Source organism: Echeneis naucrates, chromosome 10 (genome assembly GCF_900963305.1).
Source record: "Echeneis naucrates chromosome 10, fEcheNa1.1, whole genome shotgun sequence".
In the NCBI taxonomy this organism is placed as follows: Eukaryota; Metazoa; Chordata; class Actinopteri; order Carangiformes; family Echeneidae; genus Echeneis; species Echeneis naucrates.
In genome coordinates, this window is record NC_042520.1 from 9,250,013 (window position 1) to 9,275,003 (window position 24,991).

General features: G+C 40.1%; 3 protein-coding genes across 5 annotated transcripts; 1 reads left to right on the top strand and 2 right to left on the bottom strand.

Moving 5' to 3' along the window:
* Nucleotides 1–119: 119 nt before the first annotated feature.
* rbmx (RNA binding motif protein X-linked) lies at nucleotides 120–4,477 on the bottom strand. Of its 2 annotated transcripts, none has more exons than XM_029512799.1 (9): nucleotides 4,283–4,477; nucleotides 3,990–4,109; nucleotides 3,123–3,229; nucleotides 2,877–3,042; nucleotides 2,625–2,768; nucleotides 2,339–2,456; nucleotides 1,841–1,969; nucleotides 1,661–1,752; nucleotides 120–852 (listed from the first exon to the last, which is right to left on the bottom strand). In XM_029512799.1, the coding sequence occupies exons 2-9, from the start codon at nucleotides 4,096–4,098 to the stop codon at nucleotides 536–538; spliced, it is 1,182 nt and encodes a 393-aa protein (XP_029368659.1). In that variant the 5' UTR covers nucleotides 4,099–4,109; nucleotides 4,283–4,477; the 3' UTR covers nucleotides 120–535. The 2 variants fall into 2 exon arrangements, with proteins under 2 accessions (XP_029368659.1, XP_029368658.1); XM_029512798.1 differs by having other exon boundaries at nucleotides 4,207–4,477.
* A 1,334-nt stretch (nucleotides 4,478–5,811) lies between these two features.
* tm9sf5 (transmembrane 9 superfamily protein member 5) lies at nucleotides 5,812–14,148 on the top strand. Of its 2 annotated transcripts, XM_029512918.1 has the most exons (18): nucleotides 5,812–6,106; nucleotides 6,552–6,619; nucleotides 6,731–6,824; nucleotides 6,914–7,041; nucleotides 7,207–7,336; nucleotides 7,548–7,672; nucleotides 7,826–7,940; nucleotides 8,083–8,162; nucleotides 8,272–8,377; nucleotides 8,874–8,924; nucleotides 9,282–9,414; nucleotides 9,677–9,796; nucleotides 9,916–9,973; nucleotides 10,644–10,803; nucleotides 10,917–11,068; nucleotides 11,206–11,317; nucleotides 11,601–11,772; nucleotides 13,475–14,148. In XM_029512918.1, the coding sequence occupies exons 1-18, from the start codon at nucleotides 5,969–5,971 to the stop codon at nucleotides 13,540–13,542; spliced, it is 2,010 nt and encodes a 669-aa protein (XP_029368778.1). In that variant the 5' UTR covers nucleotides 5,812–5,968; the 3' UTR covers nucleotides 13,543–14,148. The 2 variants fall into 2 exon arrangements, with proteins under 2 accessions (XP_029368778.1, XP_029368779.1); XM_029512919.1 differs by lacking the exon at nucleotides 8,874–8,924.
* A 2,511-nt stretch (nucleotides 14,149–16,659) lies between these two features.
* Nucleotides 16,660–18,003, bottom strand: gpr101 (G protein-coupled receptor 101). Its single transcript, XM_029513139.1, has one exon. It carries the CDS (start codon nucleotides 18,001–18,003, stop codon nucleotides 16,660–16,662), a length of 1,344 nt encoding a protein of 447 aa, XP_029368999.1.
* Nucleotides 18,004–24,991: the final 6,988 nt, after the last annotated feature.

Below are 24,991 nucleotides of genomic sequence, written 5' to 3' on the forward strand. Positions count from 1 at the left end.
ATGTGTGTTAAGAATGAACTGAAGCCACTTGGCTATTTGTATAACACGAGCAGAGACTCACCTAGGCTTTAATGACAACTTTGTTTTGTTGTTGTTGTTTTTTTTTTTTTTTTTTTTTTAAAAGGAGATCATGAGGTCACTTAAAATTTATGTTACTGACGCTGGTCTTGTTTTCAAAATCGATGAGCAATGGTCAGGATACAACTAAAAGCTTTTATTAGAGTAGGAAAGCCAGACTTATAGGGCATTGCAGATTCCAACAGCACTGAATGTACAAAAACTAACACTCACTTGGTAACTGTACTGTTACATGAGCAAGAAAATTACTAAAAACAACAACAAAAAACCCAAAAAACTTTTACACATAAAAAAAAAAAAAAAAAAAAACTGGGAAAGTCAAGGTACAATTCAAAGCTAAGCTTCATATTCCACAGATTCAGACATGGCTAAGTTGTCTTGTTGTCAGAGTTCTTCCAAAACACGTGCTGTGTTCACGGATTCTAACGTTTGCTTTAATATGATTTCCGAGTTCAGTTCAGTATCTGCTGCGAGCCATTCCCCTATCAGCTCGATTGCCACCGCGGCCACCACGTGGCCCTCCACGACTTGAGCTGCTGTATGAATCACGAGGAGGGTAGCCTCTCTCGACAGGGGGAGCCGGGCCCCTCTCTTGTCTGCCCATTCGCTCACCACGGCTAGGTGGATATGGGTCACTCCGACTGCTGGGGTAACTGTCACGACTGCCATAGCCATCCCGGGAACTGCTGCCATAGTCATCGTAACGACTGCTTCCACTGCTTCCACCATAGGATGGTGGGGGGCCCCGTGAAGGTGGGGCGCTGCGAGAGTTACCTGCAGGGTCAATGGGTCAGGTAATTGGCAAGGTTTAATTTATACATTTTCTTGCACTGTCAAGTGCTCATTTTTTGCCAATAGAATCTATTCTGTGACATAAATTTAATGGATGACGTGTAAATGTCCCATCATGATATCGGCCTTAAATTTTGCTTAATTTAGTTGATACGGGTAGTAATACATCCAAGCACAGGGAGTAAATGGGCAGTGTTGCCCATTTCAGCATGCCATTGATTTGAGAAGCCATTTTCCTTTTAGAGATCCAAGAGTTAGAACTGCAGGGTAAGGACGAGGTACTCAGAGTTGTCTTGTTGGATTTGTGAAGGTTACTCCTTGAGGGAGTGTTTTGCTAGGCAACACACATTGAGTGGTACACAGATGTTTCCAAGGACTTTATGGGGTTCCTTATGGTTGCAAACTCTCTGGGAAACTTTGGGATTTTGCATTATTTCTGCATGATATTGACAAACACTGATTCTTTTGAATGCAGCAGAAATTGGGACAGAGATATGAAGACCCAGTTCTTGAGTATAATTTAGTTTCGAAGTTGAGGTGCCAATGGTCATGTATTTCTCATAGCATGAAGATCTTTAACTAAGAGTGCAGGACAGAAATGCAGCAAAGTGGTGGGGAATAATGTTTAAAGAAGCTGTCTGCAATTTCCACTGGGGTGGGAAAAAAACTGCAGCTTCTCGTGACTCAACTCGAGATTGCGGTAGTCAGTGCTATGATCTGGTCGGTTTTCTTTGCAGATCTTTGTGCCACAGCGGTAATTTGTTGTTGTATGCATGGACTCGTATCTTACCATAACCATCATATGAATCTCGGTAGGAACCACCACTCGGACGGTCCATGTAGCTTCTGGGTTCCCGACCTCCACCATATCCATCGCGATCACTGCACAGTAGAGACAATTGTTATTCGATGCTCAAATGTGACATGATCACATTTATATTATTTTTTTTATATCAATTCATATAGTTACCTGTATCCTCTTGACATTGAGCCATAGTCATCTCTGGAACTGGAATTGGAGTACTCTCTGTATGAGTAGTCTCTGGGAGGAGGTCCATAGTCCCTCGAATCTCTGGAATTATAATCCCGACTGGAGTAGCTGTGAAACATAACACAATTAACTCGAGAACTATGACTTTACTATGACTATGATGTTATTTATAACGTCTCATTTGGTAGCTGACAACACAATTGAGATAGTTATTGAAATCATAGAATACCAAATTCAAGACAATTTATATTTGATGTGTACCTAAGAGCAATAGAGCAATTGCAGTTTATTTATTCCAATTTCACTAAAGAAATTTTAAATGGTAAGTGGAGTGCCCTCTATAGATAGCAAAAACTTTTTTTTTTTTTTTTTTTTTTTTGGGGGGGGGGGGGGGGATTTCCTGTTTTATCCCCAAAATTTCAGAAACTTACAGGACTTGTAGAAACGACTGACACTGTTAAATACAACATTTCCTACCTGTCTTTTGAGTTATAGTGGTCATCTCGCGGTGATGGATAATCATCCCTTCTTGACATCATAGAGTCTCTTCGAGGAGGGGGTGGCCCATAAGGGTCCCGATCCCGTGACATAGGTGCTAGATAAAAGGTAGCAATAGCAATGTGGTTTATTAATCACTAATTACCCTTTGACACTATCAAATCTGTTCTAGTCCATGTGGAGTGGGGGAACCAGTGCGTATCCAGGAACTGTAAACTCTGGGTGCATTTAAATTGAAGCACCAACATGAATGCCTCATACTTACGCCTGCTCATTGGACCAGATGGGGCAGACCTCTTGGGCGGGGGGCCTCCATTACGTACGGGGGGTCCTCTTTTCAGAGGTGGGGGGCCTCTGGAGGACATTCCTTTGAAGAAGGGTTCTGAATTCCCTCCATTATCGTAATAGTCTTCACATACAGAACATTGAAATATTAATATTGAACCCACTTAAATAGATTGTAAAGCTGCTATGATACTACATAACTAATTAATAAAATAGACAAAAAAATATATACCTCTTGATGGCGGGCCCCTCATACCACCAGGGCCTCCCCTAGAACCACGGGGGCCTCTGGGTGGACCACGACTGCGAGAGTGCATGGGTGGAGGCCCTCGTCTGCCACCACTCTCAAACTGAGGCTTTGTAGCTTGCTCAACCTTGATGGGCTTGCCATCAAGAGACTGTAAATGGAAAATTACAGTTTCAGTCACAGTTTCAAGTAAATCTCTTTAACTCTCTTACTGGTTAAAGTGAGCACTACCTTTCCATTCATCTCTCGTGCTGCATCCTTTGCATCAGCGGGACTTTCGAAAGTAACAAATGCAAATCCTCTTGATTTGTTTGTTTCCCGGTCCTTCATCAAAAGCACTGAAATGACAGAATTAGAATTTAGAAAAGCATTTGTACTCTGTGACCAATATCTCAAGCTGATTACGTTGTTCGCTAATAAAATAGAGACAGCCCATTTCACAGTGTTAGCTACACATAGCAACAAAGGCCTTTGGTTCCACATTTTAACAAACATTCTGCCTGCACAGTTCAAAGGTTTCCTTCAACCCGACTTTCTGTCAAACTTTTCATGGGACTCTGAGTCCTCTGCAATTTGGTAAGCCGAGAATAAGGGTCATATTAGGTGATAACAGGCAGTAAAAGTAAAATAAAAGTACGATTCAGGTGTTCATGTACAAAGATACATCGTAATAAAATAATACGGAAAAAAGGCTGCTCAACCTGTTCCAGAAATTACATCAAATCCACTTTGCACACAAATGATAACGATGATAAATTCACAGATTAATATAAAAGTCTCAAGACGAAGTTGTGTCCCAATAAAAGAACATCTTAATAACTACAGCCAGGTGAGGACACACGCTTTCTTTATACAATCAAGTACAAATATATATATATGTGTATATGTATGTATGGTATGCACACACACACACACATATATATATATATATATATATATATATAAATATATATATGTAACATATATACACAAGCGTTGGTCACTAAAAACTGAGCTACTGGAGAAACACGCTGAACCGTATTGCGTTTCTAAAGCTCAATGTTTTATCCAAAGTTAATTACTAAGAATAAAATGGCCAAACAGTGGCTCCATTCACACCTTCCACAATCCTGCCATATTTGCTGAAGTACTGTTCCAAGGCCTTCTCGGTGGTCTCTGTGTTCAGCCCACCGATGAAGAGCTTCCCCGGTCGGTCTGCCTCAGCCATGCTGCAAAATCCTACAACATGCAAATAAAATTTAGATTTACAGGCCTTGCGGATGAGCATACGGCTTTGAATTTGCCCCCAACAACCAGACAGTCCTATGATCAATACCTTGCTGCTGGCGAACGTCTGGGGCTGTTGAATGCGCAAAATGGCGAAAAACGTGCCAGCGGTTGGAGTTACTTACTCAGCCAACGCTGGCTACCAACTCTTCCAGCAACTTCCAGGTGAGCTTCACTTGTGTTGCGACACGCTCACTTTAAGACGCGGACGACAAAACTACGGTGGAGGCCGGATAAAGTGTGAACGCTAGCGGCTGGCGGGTAGATGACCGAAGTGCGCCGCAGCTTCGCTTTGGGTGAGTTATGGTGAACAACAGCTTCCCTCCCGCCCATCCCCGCCTTCTTCTTCCGCTCCGCTTCCGGTACAGCGGATCTGCTGTACTGCTCCACTTGGCAACATCGCCCTCTACAGGCCAACGCGGCTATCAACATTTTATTCCTTTTGTTTGCGGATATAAACGCAAGATAAATTTACATGTGCAAACACTGAGCTTTATATTAGTATTCATCATCGGTTGGTTTTGGTTTTTCGCAATAAGATCGATTATCTGGTAAACTTGGCATTTAAAAGTTATATGTCCTTCTTTATAGAAGCTTCTAGAGTCTATGAATAATTAATTGATTGCAAGTTAAAGTGCTGGACACCTCTTGTTTTTTCAATTCAATTACATTCCTTAATAATCATGATATGTGTTTCGGAAAGGTTCAGATTTCATCATATCCGCTTTTTCTATTAGTTGGAAACAACTTATTTACGGTGGCCAGAGCGTAGTATCAACCCACTTTGTGTGTGTGTCTAACTTGTGTCATCAGCTTTACAGAAGTAACGTTTTCTTGAAATGAATAGCTTGGAATATGACTACTGAAGTAGTAACTTGCAGCATTTTAATGTAAATAGGAACTTCTGTTTGATAGTTATTTTACCTTATTATCTTTGATACTTTAATAGTAGTTAACGATTACTTCCGATGAAGTAGGATATACACTATATTAATACTATACTATACTCACTACTCAAATACAATTGCATGCTTTAAAAGTCTCCTTGAGGATATTACTTAAATAGTGAATATGTTTACATTAAAAACAAAGTAACTCAAAAATGCAATTCAGAAGAAGTTGAAATAAGAGAACTTGAGTTTATAATATGTGTCAGTATCCATCTTGGTCGCCACATAACTATGTTAAATGTTTATGTTTTTTTTTTATATATAAAATACTAATATCTTCTGTTTGAGATGCGGTGCAATCCTTTCATTTCACTTTATATTATAAGGCGTTTTTCTCAAATCTATGTGGTGTCAAGCAAATACAATTTCACAAATGAACAAAGCAAGTTTGTTTATCTCAGTATTGATAAGCAACGTCAGTATTAGTTACAAGATATCGATCCTATCCGGATATACATTACATCCGATTTTTGACTTTCAAAGTAAAACTATTATTGCCGTGGGTATTGCTCTATTGTTCAATTTAAATGATCCTGCCTTTACCGTGTTTTACACAAAACACCTTCAAATGATCTATACGTTCAAAAAAATGACTACACAGTCATAAACCGAACATACTTCACGGATTACTTAGTATTAATATTTATTCAGAAGGAAACATCTTTAACTTCCGGTGTTAGCCTCTTGGACGAAGTGTAGCTGAACGTCACCAATGTTGGCAGGTCAGCTTAGCTGCTGCTAGCCGAGCGGGCAGACCCAACCTATCGCGAAAAGCTGGAAAGCATTACCTTTCTTTAAAGGCAAAATACTCTCCCTTGATACAAGTATATCACATCCTCGAAGATCCGTGTCCGCGACACAATGAAGAGGCGGACACACTTCGGTTTTGTGCTGGTTTATTCGCTGGTCTCATGTTTCTGTTCGTGCTCGGCGTTTTATCTTCCGGGTTTAGCCCCAGTGAGTTTTTGTCAAGACAGTAAAGGTGGCGACGATTGTCAGGTATGGTGCATTTACAAAAGTCATTTTCCGTGTGCAAAGTAGTGAAGGCTGTGTTGAAGTTGGGGGTATGTGGCTGTGTGAATTAGTTAGTTTGTTTTTTTTTAAACCTTGCTCGTAGCCCGGTGGGCTCAGTAGGCCCCGGCTATTTCTTGATGCCGGAACACAGTTTTAATGTCTGATGCAGCGCTGGCGTAACCGACTTTTGACGGCGCTGGCCAGCATCAGCAATGCAAAATATCCCAGTTTTTATGGCCTGACCTTCATGGTGAGTCGGGTATTTTGTACGCTGCTACCGCCTTATTTCTGATTTCACGTCTTGGCCTGTTAACTTCTCAGTACTTGTCGCGCAAGTTTTAGCTGCTTTGACCCGCCGACTGAGTTTGTGAGACGAATATACTATACTACTATACAATATACTAAAGAAAGTGTTTTGGGACATTTGCAGACAAAGATTCAACTGTTTGTCAATCGCTTGGACTCAGTGGAGTCAGTCCTGCCTTATGAATATGACGTGTAAGTATTATTTAGTGTCTGTCTGTTGCAGGTTGTGTAGTATTTCTGATCTATATCTTCCAGTTTATTACCGCCGGCTCATTGTGTGTATCACTGCTGGTGTTGTTAAAGGTTCGACTTTTGCAAAGATGCCAAGGAAATGAGGCCTTCTGAGAACCTCGGCCAGGTGCTGTTTGGTGAACGAATTGAGTCCTCACCATACAAGGTGTGTTACAGTGTTGTTAATTTCCAGTTCCGTGTCAGATGTATTTGTTTAACTGTCTTGCTTAAACATGATTCATCTGCCCTTTCCAGTTCAACTTTAATGAAGAAGTCAAATGCAGAGCGGTGTGCACAAAGACGTATAAAAAGGGCACCCAGGAAGATACAACCAAACTGGATTTTCTTAAGATGGGAATGCAGCTGAACTACCAGCATCACTGGTGCGTAAAGAAGAATCAGCTTTGGCATACAATGCCTTATTTGTGACTGCCATTATTTGTAATATATGCAGTTTATATGGGAGATGGAGGACTGCAGAAAAACAGAATTAGCAGAAATGAACAAATCTGGTTAAAAAGGTTAAGGTTCACAAAATATTTCTTTAGGATAATTGACAACATGCCAGTGACATGGTGCTATGATGTGGAAGATGGTCAGAAGTACTGCAACCCTGGCTTTCCAATTGGCTGCCTTGTTACGCCAGGTGGCAAACCTAAAGATGCTTGTGTCATTAATGTGAGTTGTGATTTCTTTCTTTTAATTTGTACTCGAGATTTTTATTTATTTTTTTGTCAAACATGTTTCAGAAAGGTTATTTACCAATTTGACAGGATTATTCTGTTTGATTTCAACACAGAAGATTATCAAGAACAAATTAGATACTTGTAATTAAATGTTACAGTGATAAATCTGAGTACTTGATTTTGAGTAAGACTTTCTTTGTCAGTCTGAGTTCAACAAGAAGAACACCTTTTACGTCTTCAATCATGTGGACATCAAGATCACTTACCACAGTGAAGAAGAAGGATGGAGTGGGGCTCGGCTGGTCGCTGCCACTTTAGAGCCAAAGAGGTGAAAGTTGTTTCATAGGAGCTGCAGTAGATATGATTTCATATTTTCATTTTAAGGTTATGTTGAATCTGTACACTCCCATTATGGTGCAATTGAGTGACTGACACAACAATTTTGCCTAAATTATTTTTTTTTCTTGTTTTTGCACAACAGTATCAAGCATTCTGATGAGAAAAACCCAAACTGTGATGGAGGTAACCCAATGGAGGTCCCTGGAGAATTTGATAGTGATGTCTCGATCGTTTACTCCTACTCTGTTAAATTCGAGGTAGGCCTCTGAAGTGTATGACCAATTTTAAATGTAACAAATTATACGTAACTAACACAACAATTTCTGCGGAACTATGAAACTGGGAAAAAGATCATTTTGTGTGCAGTGTTTTAACCAGTATATTTATTTGCTTTAACAGAAAAACAATTTAATTAAATGGGCCAGTAGGTGGGACTACATCCTAGTGTCCATGCCTCACACCAACATCCAGTGGTTTAGGTATGAGGACATTTTTCACATTGTGCACCAAAGAAACACCCAAGCCCTGAAACTTAATGGCCCCTAGTTTCTTGTTAACTTAACTGCAGTATTTCTGTGTTTTTTCCAGTATCATGAACTCCTTGGTCATTGTTCTCTTCCTGTCTGGCATGGTTGCCATGATCATGCTGAGAACCCTGCACAAGGACATTGCCCGATACAACCAAGTGGACCAGGTAAAGTCATTTTTGAGTTCTCTCAGCTATAGCTGATTTAGAGATTTTCATACATTTGGTGACTTCTTGATACCATGCTCTTTAAGTTTCATATCTTATTTATAAACAATTCATTTATGCATGGTAGTGCACTATGTTGTCATTGTAAGAACTGGCTATTCAAGGGAGATGGTATCATTTTGGATAAAACTTGATATTCTCAAGAAACATCTTTCTAGGAACTTTGGTATGCAGGCTTGTATTTTCCTAAATGACCAGATTTTGATTTAGTGCCATTAAGATTCAAAGCATTTAATGTCTGCTTGTGCTCAATTTTCCTTTATTGGATAGTGAAATAAATTATTGGAATTCAGCTGACACTATCATAATGTTAACAAGTAATTTTTTAAAATCATATTTATATGGTTATTGCTGTAACTCTGCAGTTTGACATACCACCTGACAGACTAGATATACAATACCCCAAATTATATATATATTGTATTACATTTCACAGGCAGACTTGATAAAACTTCCATCGTCCTTGGAAAAATTCACTCTACCCTATGTAAGCTTTTCGAGAGCTGCTTTGAAGAAAGCTGTTTGTGGTTATTGAATCTGGTGTTTGGGTGTGGCACATTAGAAGAAAAGGCAAAATGTGGTGTGGATATCTTTTTAAACATGCAAAGGGGCCTGTACCCAAAGAATTCGTGGTTTGATTTTTTTTTTTTTTTCCCCATGAAAATTTATAGCTTTTGGTAAATCAGGTCTTCCCAATCTTCACCTTATTTTGCTTTGCTAGAAGGTGTGAAATTATGAGTATTGTTCATTGGTGGTTGGTTAACATTTTAACTTAATATTTGCAAATTTTAAGCAATATCTTGATTGTGATTGTGGCTGTTTGGGTGTCTGCCTTCCCTCTCAGGAAGATGCACAGGAGGAGTCAGGGTGGAAGCAAGTGCATGGAGATGTTTTCCGTCCACCCAGGAAAGGCATGTTGTTGTCTGTGTTCCTTGGACAAGGCACCCAGATTTTCATCATGACCTTCATCACTCTCTGTAAGGACTATTTTACACTTTTTACTGTAACATGCAATACAATTTTTAGATACTCAAAGTGAATCATAAATGAAATGCATATAAGGCATGCACATTGTCAACTCAAAATTGTATATTTTTCCATATTAGGTTTAAGCTGATTGTGGTATTATTGCACTAAAAGTAGAAGCCTCAAAAGTTCTTTTTGCATTGATACTTATTATATCATTTGTGATTGTGCTGGTAAATGAATAAATCAACTGATGATGTCTGTCCATCACAGTCCTCGCCTGCCTGGGCTTTCTGTCACCAGCCAACAGAGGGGCCCTCATGACATGTGCTGTGGTCCTCTGGGTACTGCTGGGAACACCTGCTGGTTATGTGTCAGCACGTCTTTACAAAAGTAAGAGCCCAATGAGAACCTGACAACAAAGTTGACTAAGGCCTCAGCAGTTGATACAGTCTTATTCAGTGGTGTCTTCCTTATTATAATCTTTTCATCAAAGTCATTACTATTTTCAGCTTTTGGAGGTGAAAAGTGGAAGACAAATGTTTTGCTGACAGCACTTCTGTGCCCAGGGTAAGCTCACTTTTGTCTTTTTTAATTTTTATTTATTTATTTATTTTTGCTTTATTCATACCCTTGAGCGACATTACTTGAAGCAGCAGGAGTGATACTGCAGTTGGCGTGTCACACTGCTGTGACAAAAAGAGAGCTGAGCCGGAAAGCGAAGCTCTCAATCTTCAGGTCAATCTTCGTTTCTACCTTCACCTATGGTCATGAGAACTGGATTATGACCGAAAGAATGAGATCATGGGTACAAGGGACCGAAATGAGCATTCTCAGAGATAGGGTGAGGAGCTCAGAGTAGAGCTGCTTTGCATTGAGAGGAACCAGTTGAGGTGATTCTGGCATCTGGCAAGGAGGTGTCCCAGGCATGTCCAGCTGGGAGGAGGACCTGGGGCAGACCGAGGACCAGGTGGAGAGATTATATCTCCACTCTGGCCTGGGAACGCCTCGGGATCCCCCAGTCAGAGCTGGTGGATGTGGCCGGGGAAAGGAAAGTGTGGGGCTCCCTTCTGAAGTTGCTTCCCCTGTGACCTGACCTCGGATAAGCAGATGAAGATGGATTGATGGATGGATGGATGACATCACTTTAAATCTTCTCATGTGCCATGGAACCAACTATTCCCACTCATGTATCAGCTTTCTCTTTTGTTATTGTCTGTCTTGCATCTCTCTTCCCCAGTATTGTGTTTTCTGACTTCTTCCTGATGAACTTGATCCTTTGGGTGGAAGGTTCCTCAGCAGCAATCCCTTTTGGCACTCTGGTGGCCATTTTGGCACTGTGGTTTGGAATATCTGTGCCCCTCACTTTTGTTGGTGCCTACTTTGGTTTCAAGAAACCTGTGAGTTGACCTGCCTATATTATTATAATTTATTAGTAGAAATTATTGATTGTGGGGGAAATGCATCTGCACTTGAATTATAATGATTTAAATATTTTTGTGCACCTGTACAGGCAATTGAGCAACCAGTGCGAACAAACCAAATCCCTCGTCAAATTCCAGAGCAGTCTTTCTTTACAAAGCCTGTTCCTGGGATAGTCATGGGTGGAATCTTGCCATTTGGATGTATTTTCATCCAGCTTTTCTTCATCCTCAACAGCATTTGGTAAGACTACAGGAATGCTGCTTTTCCTGATTGTCAGGGACTCCTGTCTTGCATGATTGACGCTTTCCACAGCAGGGTGCAGCTATTTGTTACATGGTGCTCCTCGCCAATTTACATATATATATTTTATCTTTTAGGTCTCATCAGATGTACTACATGTTTGGATTCCTGTTCCTGGTTTTCATTATTCTACTCATCACCTGCTCTGAGGCCACAATTCTGCTCTGCTACTTTCATCTATGTGCCGAGGTGCCCAAGTATTCCGATATAATCTAGTTACATGCATGTAAAAACATCATTCACTGTGAACATCACATTCTGTAATTAATGATGCGAACAAACAGGAAGGCTAATTTGACATAATCAACAATCATTTATATATTTTAATAAGTCAAAACTGTACCAATATCACTCAGGGTTATCTTTATATTTCCCTCTGCGGCAGAGTGCAGATTTAATCTGATCCATCCTCATATGCTGAAGCCTAACGTCCCTTTTTTTTTTTTTTCTCTTTTTCTCTCTCTCGCTCCAGGACTATCACTGGTGGTGGCGTTCCTTCCTGACCAGCGGCTTCACAGCAGTTTATCTATTCATCTATGCTGTGCATTACTTCTTCTCCAAGCTGCAAATAATTGGAGCAGCGAGCACCTTCCTCTACTTTGGATACACCATGATTATGGTCCTAATCTTCTTCCTCTTCACGGGTAAGACTTTAAACCCTTAATGCTGCCATTAAGAACACTTATTTTTATGTTACATTTGCTCGTTTACACGGAAGTAACAAAGCTGGTAAATCACCACTGCCCTGTGTGCCATTAAATAGCCTGGCTGTAATCTGTGTCGGAACTGTAACACAACAGCCTGTCCTGCCTTTCATGCTGGCTCTCCCGTTTACCAGAAGAGAAACAAAATTGACCCCCCTCCTTTGTGTCTATATCTGATATATAGATTAGGGGAGGTGGAATATAGGCTGCAGTAGCTCAGAAAGGGGTGTGTAGTTTTCTAGGTATGAATGGTTTTGTTTGCTCTTGTTGTTGGCTGCAAAACCAGCTAACGCCACCTCAGGAGGGGTGTGAAGGCTCAGGATCTTAATCTTGTTCCTGTAACGTAAATCACAAACAAAAAGTCAGTGCGAGTTGGGTAACAATTGTTCAAAGCCAAGTATTTTTATTGCTTGACTGGCAGCACAAAGGCTCTGTGTCAAATGAAGGTTAGACACAAACGTCTCAGTTCAATTGTCATTGAAGTGAAAATAAAAGACTTTGTGAAATGAGATGAAAATCGTCTATAGCCCTGTTGGTCAGATCCAGTTTTGCAGACATATTTGGGTCAGTTCCTCACAGTTGGACAAGAGAGAGTTGAGTTGTATTTATTCATTTACTTTTAGTTCTGTGGATCAAAAGCTACAGGCGCAGACAATAAGTCTATATACACGAAGGATTCCAGACTGCCGCCGTTAAGTCAACATTTTCTGTTCTTCCACTTAAAATCCAGCTATGTGCCTCAGGTTGTCCAGATCTGTGTACCGCACACATTATCACAAAGCCAGGATGAGACAGAACATTGTCTTTGTCTCCATGTTAAAACAGTTGTTGACATGGTAACAGCAGCCTCTGACCATGTCAAGCTTTTTTACACATCCACTCAGACGATGTGAAGGGTGTGTGGAAAGAGGATAATATACAGAGCTAGATAACACACAAATACACGCCTAGTCTTTACGTCTTCCAGAAATGAGGCTCAACATACTGTCAGATATTTTCTGGTGTTATACTTTCATGACACCAAATTAAAAAAAAAAAAAAAAGTTAGCCTCCTAGCCAGCCTTGTCAGTGCTGCACTGTTTGAAACTATCTTAAGACAGAGCTGTAAGTAGCAGGGGGACAAGATGTCAAAAGATTATCACCAAGAAATAATCCAAGGATTCAAGGCAAAGATTATCAGTTTGCCTACTTGCTTGCATTTTTGATCTAAATAATCCTAATCTCTCATTTGCCATTTTAAAGTTTTGGGGTTTTCTTGTTGGGTTTCCTTTTTGCCTCATTCCAACTTTGATCAAAAGTTAATTTGGGACTGGGCATCATTGCTCCCATTGAGTGGTAGAATAGGACTTAATCCAGATGAATTGATCTGGGATTTCGAACAATCTGTCTTCTCTGCAATGGCTGAGCTCATGCATATATAATGTCTCCATGACAAAATTAAGTTTTTATAGTTTTGTGGAGATTACAGTTTCAATGCTGCCAAAAGTAATTTTTCAAGATGGATTTCAGTTTGTGCTTCACTATTAGTTCCAAAAAGATTCAAGGTATTCTGCATATGCTTTCTTTACTCCTGTGTTATTCTTACTTTTATCTCTTTATATTTATAAAAATATTCCCACTAATCACTCTTTTCTATCTTTAGGCACAATTGGTTTCTTCGCCTGCTTCTGGTTTGTAAATAAGATCTACAGTGTGGTCAAGGTGGACTAGAGGACTATGGGAATGACTGAAAGATTGCAGCACTGGCCTCCTCACTGCTGCTGTGTGAAGAATTGGTCTAAATGAACTGAATTGAAATCATCATTATAATAGAAAAAACCTGGAGAGCAGAGCCCGTCCTCTTTTGTGCTTTAAACCTATGTTTCTATTGTTTTCTTTATAAATATATATAATTTTAATGTTCACTGTTGACCAGTTATGTTTTGAGTGGCGCCTTGAAAATCAGTTGGAATTCCAGTGTCCTAATGAGAAGTTTGTTTTGGTGGGTTTAACGTGAAAAGGATAAATGTTCTTATTTTAAGTTTCTAAACATAAAATGGTCTGCATTTTTTTTTTTCTTTTACATTATGTCTACATTTTGTTTTTCATCCATTACTTGTACTGTAATGATGAAACATTTATGTACATATATTGTACAGAGTGAGTGAGATAATTCTACTTAAAGATTGTCACTGTTATGAAAGTCTGTTTTTTGGGTTGTTTTTTTTTGTTTGTTTGTTTTTTTTTTCTTTCCTTCTTGTTAAGATGGGGCTGTAAATCCTTAAACTATCAGCTTGTATTGTAGTCCAGAAATGATATAAAACACTGACATCGCTATGGTACACGTCCATTTTCTTGTATTTGATGGCTACACTTAAGTTTTAATAACAGGTTAAGCTTGGTTAAGATCATCTGTGTCATAGAAGAATGCTGCAGCTACAGTATGTTGCATGTAAAGGATGATCTCAGTGATCAGGCACAGGGGACATCTTCACCTATCAGCGCAGCCCATGATTTACTGATGGAGTACATATGCACCAATGAGATCCACCCTTTTAATTTTAACAAGCAGTTTGCTGAACTGTTTGCTGATATGTAACTACATAAAACACTGCTGCCTTTTGCTTTAAGCAGTGTAGAGTCATCACCCAAGGTGATAACATTTTTTTGAAATAAATGCAGTAATCCAAAGTGAAGGCCATGTTATTTTCTTCAAGCCCCTAGAATGAGTATGAACATTTTATACACAACTTCTCATGTCTGGACATAAATCTGCCTATGAAGCGCTCAGCTCCTGCAGTTTGGGCAGCTATATTTGGTTAAACTCAAAACAGTCCACACAAGTGTACTTGGAAAAACTGATTATTGAGGATACAGTGATTGCAGGAATCCTGGAACTTACTGCTTTAACACAGACAATTCGCGGTGTAGTTTCATCTTCTCTCCAGTTTTCTTCACAGTGTGCCATATCTAATAGTCTTTGCATTTGTTTGGGGATGAGCATTGGTTGTTTAAGGGAGGGCGCATTCACACGTTTTTAGCATTTCCATGTAAATGTCCACAAATTTCTTAAAATATTACAGACTTGTTTATTTTGCAGACTTTCCAAATTGTCCATACTCCATACAACGTTGTATCATCTGTGTCAGACTCCAAAACTCCATGTAAGTATGCTTTAAAGACTGCTACTATCTAAGGCCAGCCATTGGTTGATGTGGACAGTCTGCTATATTAATACACTCATGGAAACTTTAAAATTTATGTCGTCTGACGTTTTTTTTTATATGAAAAACCTCAATAGTAATTGAATATACTCTTAGAAATGTTAACATATAATTCACTTTTATTAAACAACAGACAGTTTCAACATTGAGTAATACAACGAGAAATGATACAAAAGCACAATAAAAATCACAAAAATATGTAGTTTTAAAGCACTAAAAAAGACTCACCAGCAAACTTAGTATACAAGGTTGATTGTCTCTTATAATACTATACTATGGATTTCTTCAGTGGACTGTTGAATAAACAAAAGTTCAAATCCACACTGCTCCAAAAGAGGTTGTATAACCTTTCAAATTATGAAAATAATGTCACGATGCAACTATGACATCCTTTGGCAATACATCATTGACCTAAACAACTCCAGGAATTATCTTTTATCAGTTTTTAATTTTTCTTAGCTTTTTTAATTAAAAATGCTGCAACAGGAAGTATCTTTACAAATCTACATGTATACAGTGATTTATATGACTCGTACTGCTGTTCAATCTACTTTTTCAATTGAAATACTCACTCCCTTAAAAGATAGCTCACTTAATAAAGGTAGCAAATACAAAGTCAAAATATACACCAGCAATCTGAATCACAATGCCTGAATTCACCTTGGTTTAACAACAATGAAACAACAGTAAAACAAAGTGGCTAAGAAGAACTTCTGTGTCCATCCCCTCAGTAAAAAGGGAATCACAAACCTTTGTGCATTTTTTAACTAACAGGCACAATTAATTACATTCCTACCCATTCACTCAAAAGGCGCTTTGAGATTAAAAAGAGTGACTGCGACACGAAAACACATTTATGTTCATTGGTTTAACAAGATTTAATTACAGAAAAATGGGATCTACTCATTTTTCCACAAGTGTAACCTGAGTTCATTAGTTGCAGGCGAAACTTGCACTAACACAAAGACAGACATTCTCTGCCCTCTGGCAGGATCACAGAACATATAGCACAGAGTTAAAGGAATTGGAGTACGTGCACAGACTCTGCAGATCAATACCTTCTCAGAGACCTCTATGGCCCATAGTTAAAGGAGCGTTCAGAACACCAACTACTTTGATCACTCATAACACTTTCTATCTCTGCACAGCGTGTCTTGATAAAAAAAACAAAAAACAAAAAAAAAAACACCCAAAAACGCTGGCCTCCATAACAGACTCGGTTTAGTCCGTTTGCCTGTTTTATGTAATTGCTTACATTTAAAATTGTAAAGACTTATCAAGTTCACAAATTCTGATTTATGTTATGCATGTGATAGGACTATTTCCTAAACCTGCATTTGCGTATAAAACCCACTGTTTCTCAAGACTCTACCTGGGTGACAACAGGTACTTACTTTTTTTCAGACATCAGAAATTCATCATACAACAATGAATAAGCAAAGTTTATCTGACCTCAAATTACTTGGACTGATGAAAAAATGGTAAAAGATTGCTATGTTAATGATTAAGTGGCACTACATTGCCACTTCAGATTGAGTGACCCTGTTTTATAGAAGGCATATTAGCACGTGTGTCACACTGTATGAAAAGCAAATGGGTCCTTGTGATGAATCCTCAAGGCAGTTTATGTGCTTTGTTTGCTGTGGACTGTGAGCTCCCTCTCAGAGCTGATGCTGGTGGAGGTGGTCTCTTTACGGCTGTCCCTTGACTTCCTCTCAAAAGTGGGTGTGGAGGATGTTGTGCATTCCTCCCAAGTCCGCAGAGGTAGGACTCGAGCAGCCAGGCTGGGCAGGTGAGGGTGGGCACCTGAGCGCCCCTCTGTAGTGGTGAAGCAGCTCTCCACAGCAGAGCTCTGGCTTGGACGGCCCTGTTTGCAGAACAGCCCACACAGCAAAGCGAGGAATTCCTTCCTCACACTGCGATGCATGTAGCCATAAATGTAGGGATGCAGGCAGCACTGTAAAAAAAAGAGAACAAGGGCGAGGGAGGACAACCAGGGGGGGACGGCTGCTCTGGTGCTCATAGATACAGTATTCAGTATGCTGTAAGGCCCCATGCTGAAGATATATGAGGCCATGATCACAAAAACTACACGAGCTGCCTTGCAGTGGTAGTGGAAGCGTCTGTGCCTCACTCTAACAGGATATTCTCTGGCTGGGTTGGGGCCGTCTGGTGAACTTACTGGCTGGGCCTGGGGCTGTCGCTGTGGACTGCTGGGTCCCTGGAAGTCCTGCTGGCATGGCTGGGAGTAGGATTGTGTCTGTATGGGATGCACAAGAGCGTTCTGCCTCCGGGCTGCTCTGAACACCATCCAGTAACATCCAAGCATGATGAGCACAGGCAGCCAGAAAGAAAAGGTGGACACCACGACGGAGTAGGACAGGCTGGAGGACCAGACCACTGAGCACACGTTGTGATGGCGGTCAAAGTCAATGGCCCCCCAGCCGTACAGAGGAGGTGTACTCTGCAGGAAGCTGAGCACCCAGGTACAGATGATCAGATTGGTGCCCAGGTGAGGGGTCATGCGGGTGGGATAGGACAGAGGGTGGATGATGGCAAGGTAGCGATCCACAGATACAACAATAATGGTGTTGACCCCCGCAAAAGCAAAAAGGTGCATTAGTACCACCAGGGCCTGGCACAGCCGGGCATCCAGCGGCCACACGCCTGGCACGGTGGCTGCGATGGCAAAGGGCATGACTAGTATGGTCTGGAGAAGGTCAGCCAGGAGGAGATTGAGGACAAACCGATTGGCCACATGAAGCAGCTGAGGTTTTCTCTGGAACACCAACAGAACCACAACATTCCCAAACAAGGACACACACACAATGACAGAGATGAACACCACCTTCACCACACAGTTGGCAGTAGACGACCAGACGGGGTCCTGACCTGAATCAGAAAAACCTGACTCCCAGGAAACATCAGTGAAATTTCCGTCCATACCAGATGCCTGATAGCTTTGCATGGCTTGTCCAGCAGTCGGGACAGGGGGGACATGTGTCCTTCACCCCCAGCAGAGACAGGTTAGTCCCATCCTGACCAGCTCCAGCAGACAAATAACCCTTTCAGGATCTCAGAGCAAAACCTTTGTACCTCGCTGAGAGGATGATTTCAGGGGCAGAATTCAGCTTGCAGCTCACATTGTTTTCGTCTCCATCCCTCACCTGACATGGCATGTCATCCCCGACACGAAGAGACAGAACAGGACGTGTATCCAGGTGCAGATTACCGACCCCGATCCACCGTTCATTGTGCTGTCTGTTTCATCCCAGAAGGTTTCAGGCCTTTTTCCTCCTGCAGCCCAACATCTGCACACCGGAGAGAAAGCGAGCTGTCTGGCGACAAAAGGCGCCGCCGTCACAAGCCGTCGGCATCAGCCGTGGATGTCCAAGGAGGGCTCACTAATCTGAAAACGACGTCTAATGCGCTGAAATGATCACTGATGTGATCATTTTGCCAGATGATGCTCGTTTTTTTTTTAGCGCTTTGCTCCCATTTCAGCCTCAGCTCCAGTCAATGGCAGCAAGCCTTCACGGCTCAGCTCTCTCTCTCTCACACACACACACACACACACACACACACACACACACACACACACACACACACACTGCGTGTCTTCACCCAGCGGGGGTCCATCATCCAGACTACCCTATCTCCGCCTCTGCTGCTGCTCCAGGATTTCACTGAAGATGATCCAACATTTATTATTTTATCAGACTTAGGCTACTTACGGTTGGTACCTGTCTCCAAACTGTCAGGGAATATGAAAAAAATAAAAACAAAGGACACCTGCACAGAAATCTCCACCTCACCGGAGCTTGTCACCGAGCCCCCCCTCCCCGGAGTAGTCAGGTACAGATGCTGAAGTTGAGGGGAAAAAAAACCCCAAAAACGAAACAGCAGAAACCATGCCTTTAATTATTCCCTCCCTATCAGCAATTTATAACCATTTATCCAAAAACGCCTTGAATCATTTTCCTTTCTCTAAAGAGATAATTTTCTATTCAGCCGCAGCCTGCAGGATCTCAGGACCTCAGATCTCCTTAGTAACAACAAGTGGCTGTTTGTGTGTTCTTCACATAATGTGGCTGTGGGCAGAGAGCAAATTGGTCCAGAAGCAACCTCCACTGCTCTAAATCTACAGAGCAGCAAGCATAACATTTCAAATGTGTCAGGGTTCTCCTTTTACAGTTTTTAGGAATATCACAGCAATCAATTACACTTCCAATCTCGCCTCAAGCCATGATCCAGATGGATAACCATTTCATGTCTCTTTTCTCCAAGAGAACACTTTCATGACCTTTCATTGAAGTGGGATGGAAATGCAGTGCCTTAGAATTTGCTCTTGACTTGAAACATTCAACAAAATCGTGTGTCGGTCCATTTAGTTGTGGATGCGGTGCTCTCAGTCATACAAATTCATCTTCATCAGTAGCTACACTACCTGGTGGTCACATTGATGTAAGCTTCCTCTGTAGTCCACTTCAAGGGTGATCCGCCCATTCTTCCTTGGATTAATACAGACGGGAGACAAAGGACGAGACAGTACCTTTTCTACTTCTCTAGTTTTTACAGCATTAATAAAGTGAAAGATACAAATGATTTATTATTCTGATTATTATTAATAGATATATAGAACCCCATTATACCCAGATCAGATTAATGTACATTTAACTTTTACCGGCTTTATTAACACGAAATAGCTTTCACATCTAGTATTTATGAATATGTGACAAATAACCACAGCCAAGGTACATAAGCCTGCTTTTTTATTCTTGAAACACACAAAAAAATGCTTCAAAATTTCAGCCTTTGCGCTGAAAACAAAAGCAGTACCACATTGCACAGTCCAATTAGTCTGTAGCTTACATGGTCTACTAATCAACACTCGTAATTAGCAATTTTATATTAAGTCTTTGCTCTATCCAAGCTATCAGAGGGCCCTTTGATGTGATTCTCCAGCACCCTGTGTCTTAGATTTAGATTGCAAATGAAATGCTGGTGACCACAAAAGGGTGGGGAGATGTTTCCCTGTTCCTCTGCTGAATGGGGTTAGTGGTTCAAAGGGAGACCTACAGGCCTGTTACTCATGCAAAGAGTGGTCTCATGCTGTAAATGTTTACTGTGGCCCCATGTGCCTTCATCTCTGCCTCTGCCATTCTGTTGATCCTTCTTTAACTGTCACTCACTGACACCTATGGGCCAAGAACAACAAACACAGCGGGCAGGAAGTTCTGTGACATATCCAACAAGCTATTTTCTCACCCTCCTCCATCTATCTGTTGGCCTATGGTTTCATATTAATATCGCCTTCAATCAATAAAACGTACATTACAGCAGCAAGTTACCAGCATTAAAGCAAGGTGTGAATACAAAAAGGAGAGCAGAGTATTTACAGAATGAGGACATACTGTACAATAAATACAACACTGTACAATATAATATAAAAGTAGATTGCAAAAAACAAACTGAAAGGTAAAGGGTTGAGTTAATCAGAGTTAAATAAATAAGAAAAAACAAGAACACCACTGACTCAGTTTCCTTTTCTAATTTTAAAGTCTGTATGTGTATCTATAGACTGGATACTTTGGTGATACAATGTATTTTCTCATGATGATCAGAAAAGACAGGCTGCCAATTTTACATCAACATTTCACAACAGTGATGTTTTGTTTGTTTAGAATTTGTTTATCTTGGGACACTACCAAGCATAAGGGTGAGAAAAGAAACAGATTGATACAAAGCCTTTCGCTTCACTTTGTCTCTGCTGCTGTTGATGAGTGATGTAGGGACATTTTTAAAGACAGAATATTAAATCGAGGAAATAACTGATGGACCAACTCTGGCACGTTTGACAGACTTCCACAATACTTTTTCTTTGTTGTACAGCTGATGTACATTAGTTTGATTCATACTAATGATGATAACCTATGATGATTAAACGTAATGCTTTTTCATAGCAGGCTGTCTGGTAATTAAAATGTTTCCATGTCTCATAATAAAACTAACACTTTGGTGAACTTTTTTCTTCATATAGTTGTATAATTCATGTTGCTGATTAAAACAAGAAAATATCCACTTGAAGTTATAATAGCAACAGTTTAATAACTGCAAAAGCAACTGCTGGAGAGAAGACAAGGTGCAAAATAGGCAGGAGCCATTACTCACCCCGATTTCTCATGTGTTTATTATATTAGTTACGGGGATATTAACTGTAAAGTTGGCAGGTATATGTATGATCGTTACCTTAAATTATGGAAGATAACTAAACCCCCAATCAGCGGCGGCGGCGGCGGCGATGTGCAGCCGCGGAGCGCAGGGTCAGGTCAGGTGTTCTCCGGTCAAAGGTCAAATCCCTCCGCCCCGCTTCAAGAGTAATGGCTCCTCAAAAAGAAAGATGGCGGCTCCTACTTCTTCCACTTCAACTCACTCAACGTGAATTTACACACGAAAATACGGTTTAAAATGAATCAAATTCACGTGGACGTGGCCTGATATGACTTACAGCTATCTAATGCCTGCGAATATCATCAGTTTGGATCTAAAAAGCCAATGAAGCAGACATTTTATGGGCTGGAAGTCATGGAGACCCAAACAGAGCCCCCCACATCCCACCCGCCAGAAAAGTGAGTACCTGCTGAATTTACATTAGGAATGACCGTGATACGATATAACTTGACAAAGTCAATTGTTTTATGCTAACATTTTAGCCATTTGAATCACAGAACTGGACATATTTCGTATCATTGGTTGCAGAAGAATCACCAAAACAGATGAGACATACACAGTATAACCATCTAAAGCTCCTGAGAAAAATATCTGCTTTATATAATATTTTTTCTATTAACACAGTCAGGTTGCTCTTTGTGTTTATTATAGGCCTTTTTTTTTTTTTTTTTTTTTTTTTACAGAAAAAGGCTCTCCAAGGCTGCTGGAAACTGGTCTCTATCAATTTAGCCCGTGTTAAATAATTGTCAGCTCGTTTTAAATAGCAGCCATGGTAAACACATTCAAACCACAACAGGTATACATATTCAATTTACATATGCGAAGTAGTGTGAAACCAGTCTGCTGCATGTAGGTATTGAAATTTCATGATGAGTAGTATTATAAATCCTGCTAATTTTTTTTATTATTATTTCTGTACATCCGGGAGTACAACAGCTACAAAATATATCGAAAGGCACACAGCCCTTAAAAGGATTACAAAGATGGTGGATGTGTAAGCAAACATGAGCTGAGTCTGCCAGACATGCTGCCTTTCTCCACTAGCACTTGGGCTGCTGTCTGGGAGATGTTATGACAGCTTGTTTTCATGGTTTCTGCCCTCTGCTGGCCCAAATTATATCCAAGCAGGTTAAAGGGTTTTCTTCAGGACAATTTGAGTTTGAGAAAATAAACAGACAGGAGTGGATTCAATCTCCACCACAATCACTAACTCTATTTATTTGTCAGCTTGCTTATGAGAGAGGGAGAGCGAGAGCGAGAGAGAGACCTCCATCATGACATATCCAGGAAAACTACTACATCCAGCTAGAAATCCCTCATTGTTGCAGGTGTAAAAGGGCCTAGACGCTATTTGACTATGTATTAGCACACATTAGTTATAGCCTTTGTTATTGTGGTCCTCTTAGTGTAGTCCACTTTTGATTTTCCAAATATGTTTCTCTAACAAAGTATATTTTAGTTTAGTATTGTGTTTTTAATGTTTACCTATTTTTCCTGTTTCTCACATTTATTTTACCAAACCATGTTTTGTAGTAACTTATAAAGCTGATCCTATATTCAACTGCCTTATGAGCTATGAATTTCAGAAAAATAAAGCGTCAACATAATTAACTGTGATTTTAATTCTTTTTTTCTCTGATAGTATGTAAAGCCTTGCAAGCCTTTCAAGTGGAGTCCCACAGAGCCATGCTAAGCTGACAAGATGAGCTGATGATGAGGCAAAGGTAAGTGCAGCTCATGCTTTGTGAGTCCACACTTAAATGAAAGCTGCTTCCACCAGACTTCCAAATGCATGTTTTCACTTTTATCTATTGATAGTCCTTGGATTAGTTTATCTATACTGTTCAAAGCAAATGTACTCCATATACTGGTCAGGTGAAGTGGACTTTCACGCTCATGAAGTCTCAGAAGTCCCTTTTTATGGTTAATTATTTACTTACATGGCTGAGCAAAGAGCTTTACATCTCACACACAGAAGATGTGGATATGATGTAATGTTAGGAGTGAACCACCTTGTGATGTTTGATTACTAGGAAGATTAAGATCTTGTGACATTGAACTACTTTCTTTTTAAGATTAACTACATATCTTTGTGTTTTAGTTTAAGTAATTTCAATAATTTTCCTCACCAATGCAAGAAGCAGATGTGGGATTAGCAGTAAATGAATCAATTTTCTCAGTAGTGCTGTCTTCAATGGTTCATACAGAAAAGGTCAACAAGCAATATAAACGTCAACACTGACAGGTTTAACTGATATTACTATAAAAGATCACTCCAACTGTGAACTCCTGTTCACTCCAAGAAACTTTGAGAAAAACCAAAGGAATATATGTGTGTTGGTATAAATATATAATATTATATATGCATATGTTTGAATAGATTTGGCAATCTGCAATATGTTGTGGTTAATGTAAAGCATATATTTGAGTTCATATAATATGGTGGGCCAAGTAAACCAGAGTCTCTGTACTACATAAATTGTAATAAACAAAAGGTGAAGTAATTCAATAATCTTGTTGGATTAGGAGTTTATCTGAGCTGCTTTTCTGATCATTCAGACCTAGTAAGATAAACATTTTGCTCTTGCTCTTCTGAAACATTCCTGGATATGATGTGATAAAATAATGTCCTTAACTGTGAAAGGCTAAGCTTTGAAGGGGTCAGAGCAATTGCACTGGCATTGGAGTTTTGCAACAGTGTGACTGAGAATTCTATTTCATTATTGTAAAAAATTCTAAAAATCTATTTGGCAGCAAAATATGTTTTCAAATGTGTCATTCTGAAGCCTATCCAGGATGCATTTTTGTCTTTATTTTCTCTATTGGCTACACATGATGAGTTAAAATAAAAAACTATTCTGGGTCAGCAGAAGTTGTATTATCTCATCAGTGTATCTCAGGATAATTATTCCTCTGATACTCTTGTTAGGGGGCCAATTGAGGACTAATACAGGCCTGGTTTAATGCAGCAATGTGCTTAATTAACATGCTCTCTTGGAATGGAGGCAGCATCAGACGTGTAATTGTTTAATTAAAATGAACAGGCTCTTCTTAACGTTGAGGCTTATCAAATGTAAAGAGTCATTTTGTATACATGAGGATTGTTGAGGCATCCTTTCTCTTGTTGATAGGGATGCAGCTTCCGAGACAGGAGGATGTTCACAAACTAAAACACATACGTCTACATACACACACATGATGAACCACGGTTGTGGTGGGCAGCTGTAAAGAGAAATCCCTGTAAACAAACAGATGACAAACACATTGAGAGGAACCATCACAGCACTGCTCTCGAAAGCAAACCTTTCATTTTATTCCACAATAGCAGTTGTCTCCGAAGCCCAAACAGTTTAGAAGTAATTACTAGTGTTTTCCCCAGAAGGTGATTACTTTGCCACACTTGGCAGCCATTGTCACCAGCCATGCACCACACTCATCAACCCCACAAAGGGGAGAAGTGCTCGATTGATGATGAGCCCTCTGTGGCTTGGGGAGAATTTAAAAGTACTTGTATGAGGCTCTTTCAAGAGATTAACTTGCAATAAGGGCTACCTGCCATGGACACATTCCCTGTATTCATGGTGCTGGCACAAAGACTTTTTTTAAGAGGGGCACAGCTGCATGAAAGCAAACATTGAATGGGGATAATAGTCACAAAAGACAACAAACCTCAAGTGTAAAGAAATAAAGTGTTTTTTAAGATGGGAGGCTTCCATTCAAATCCA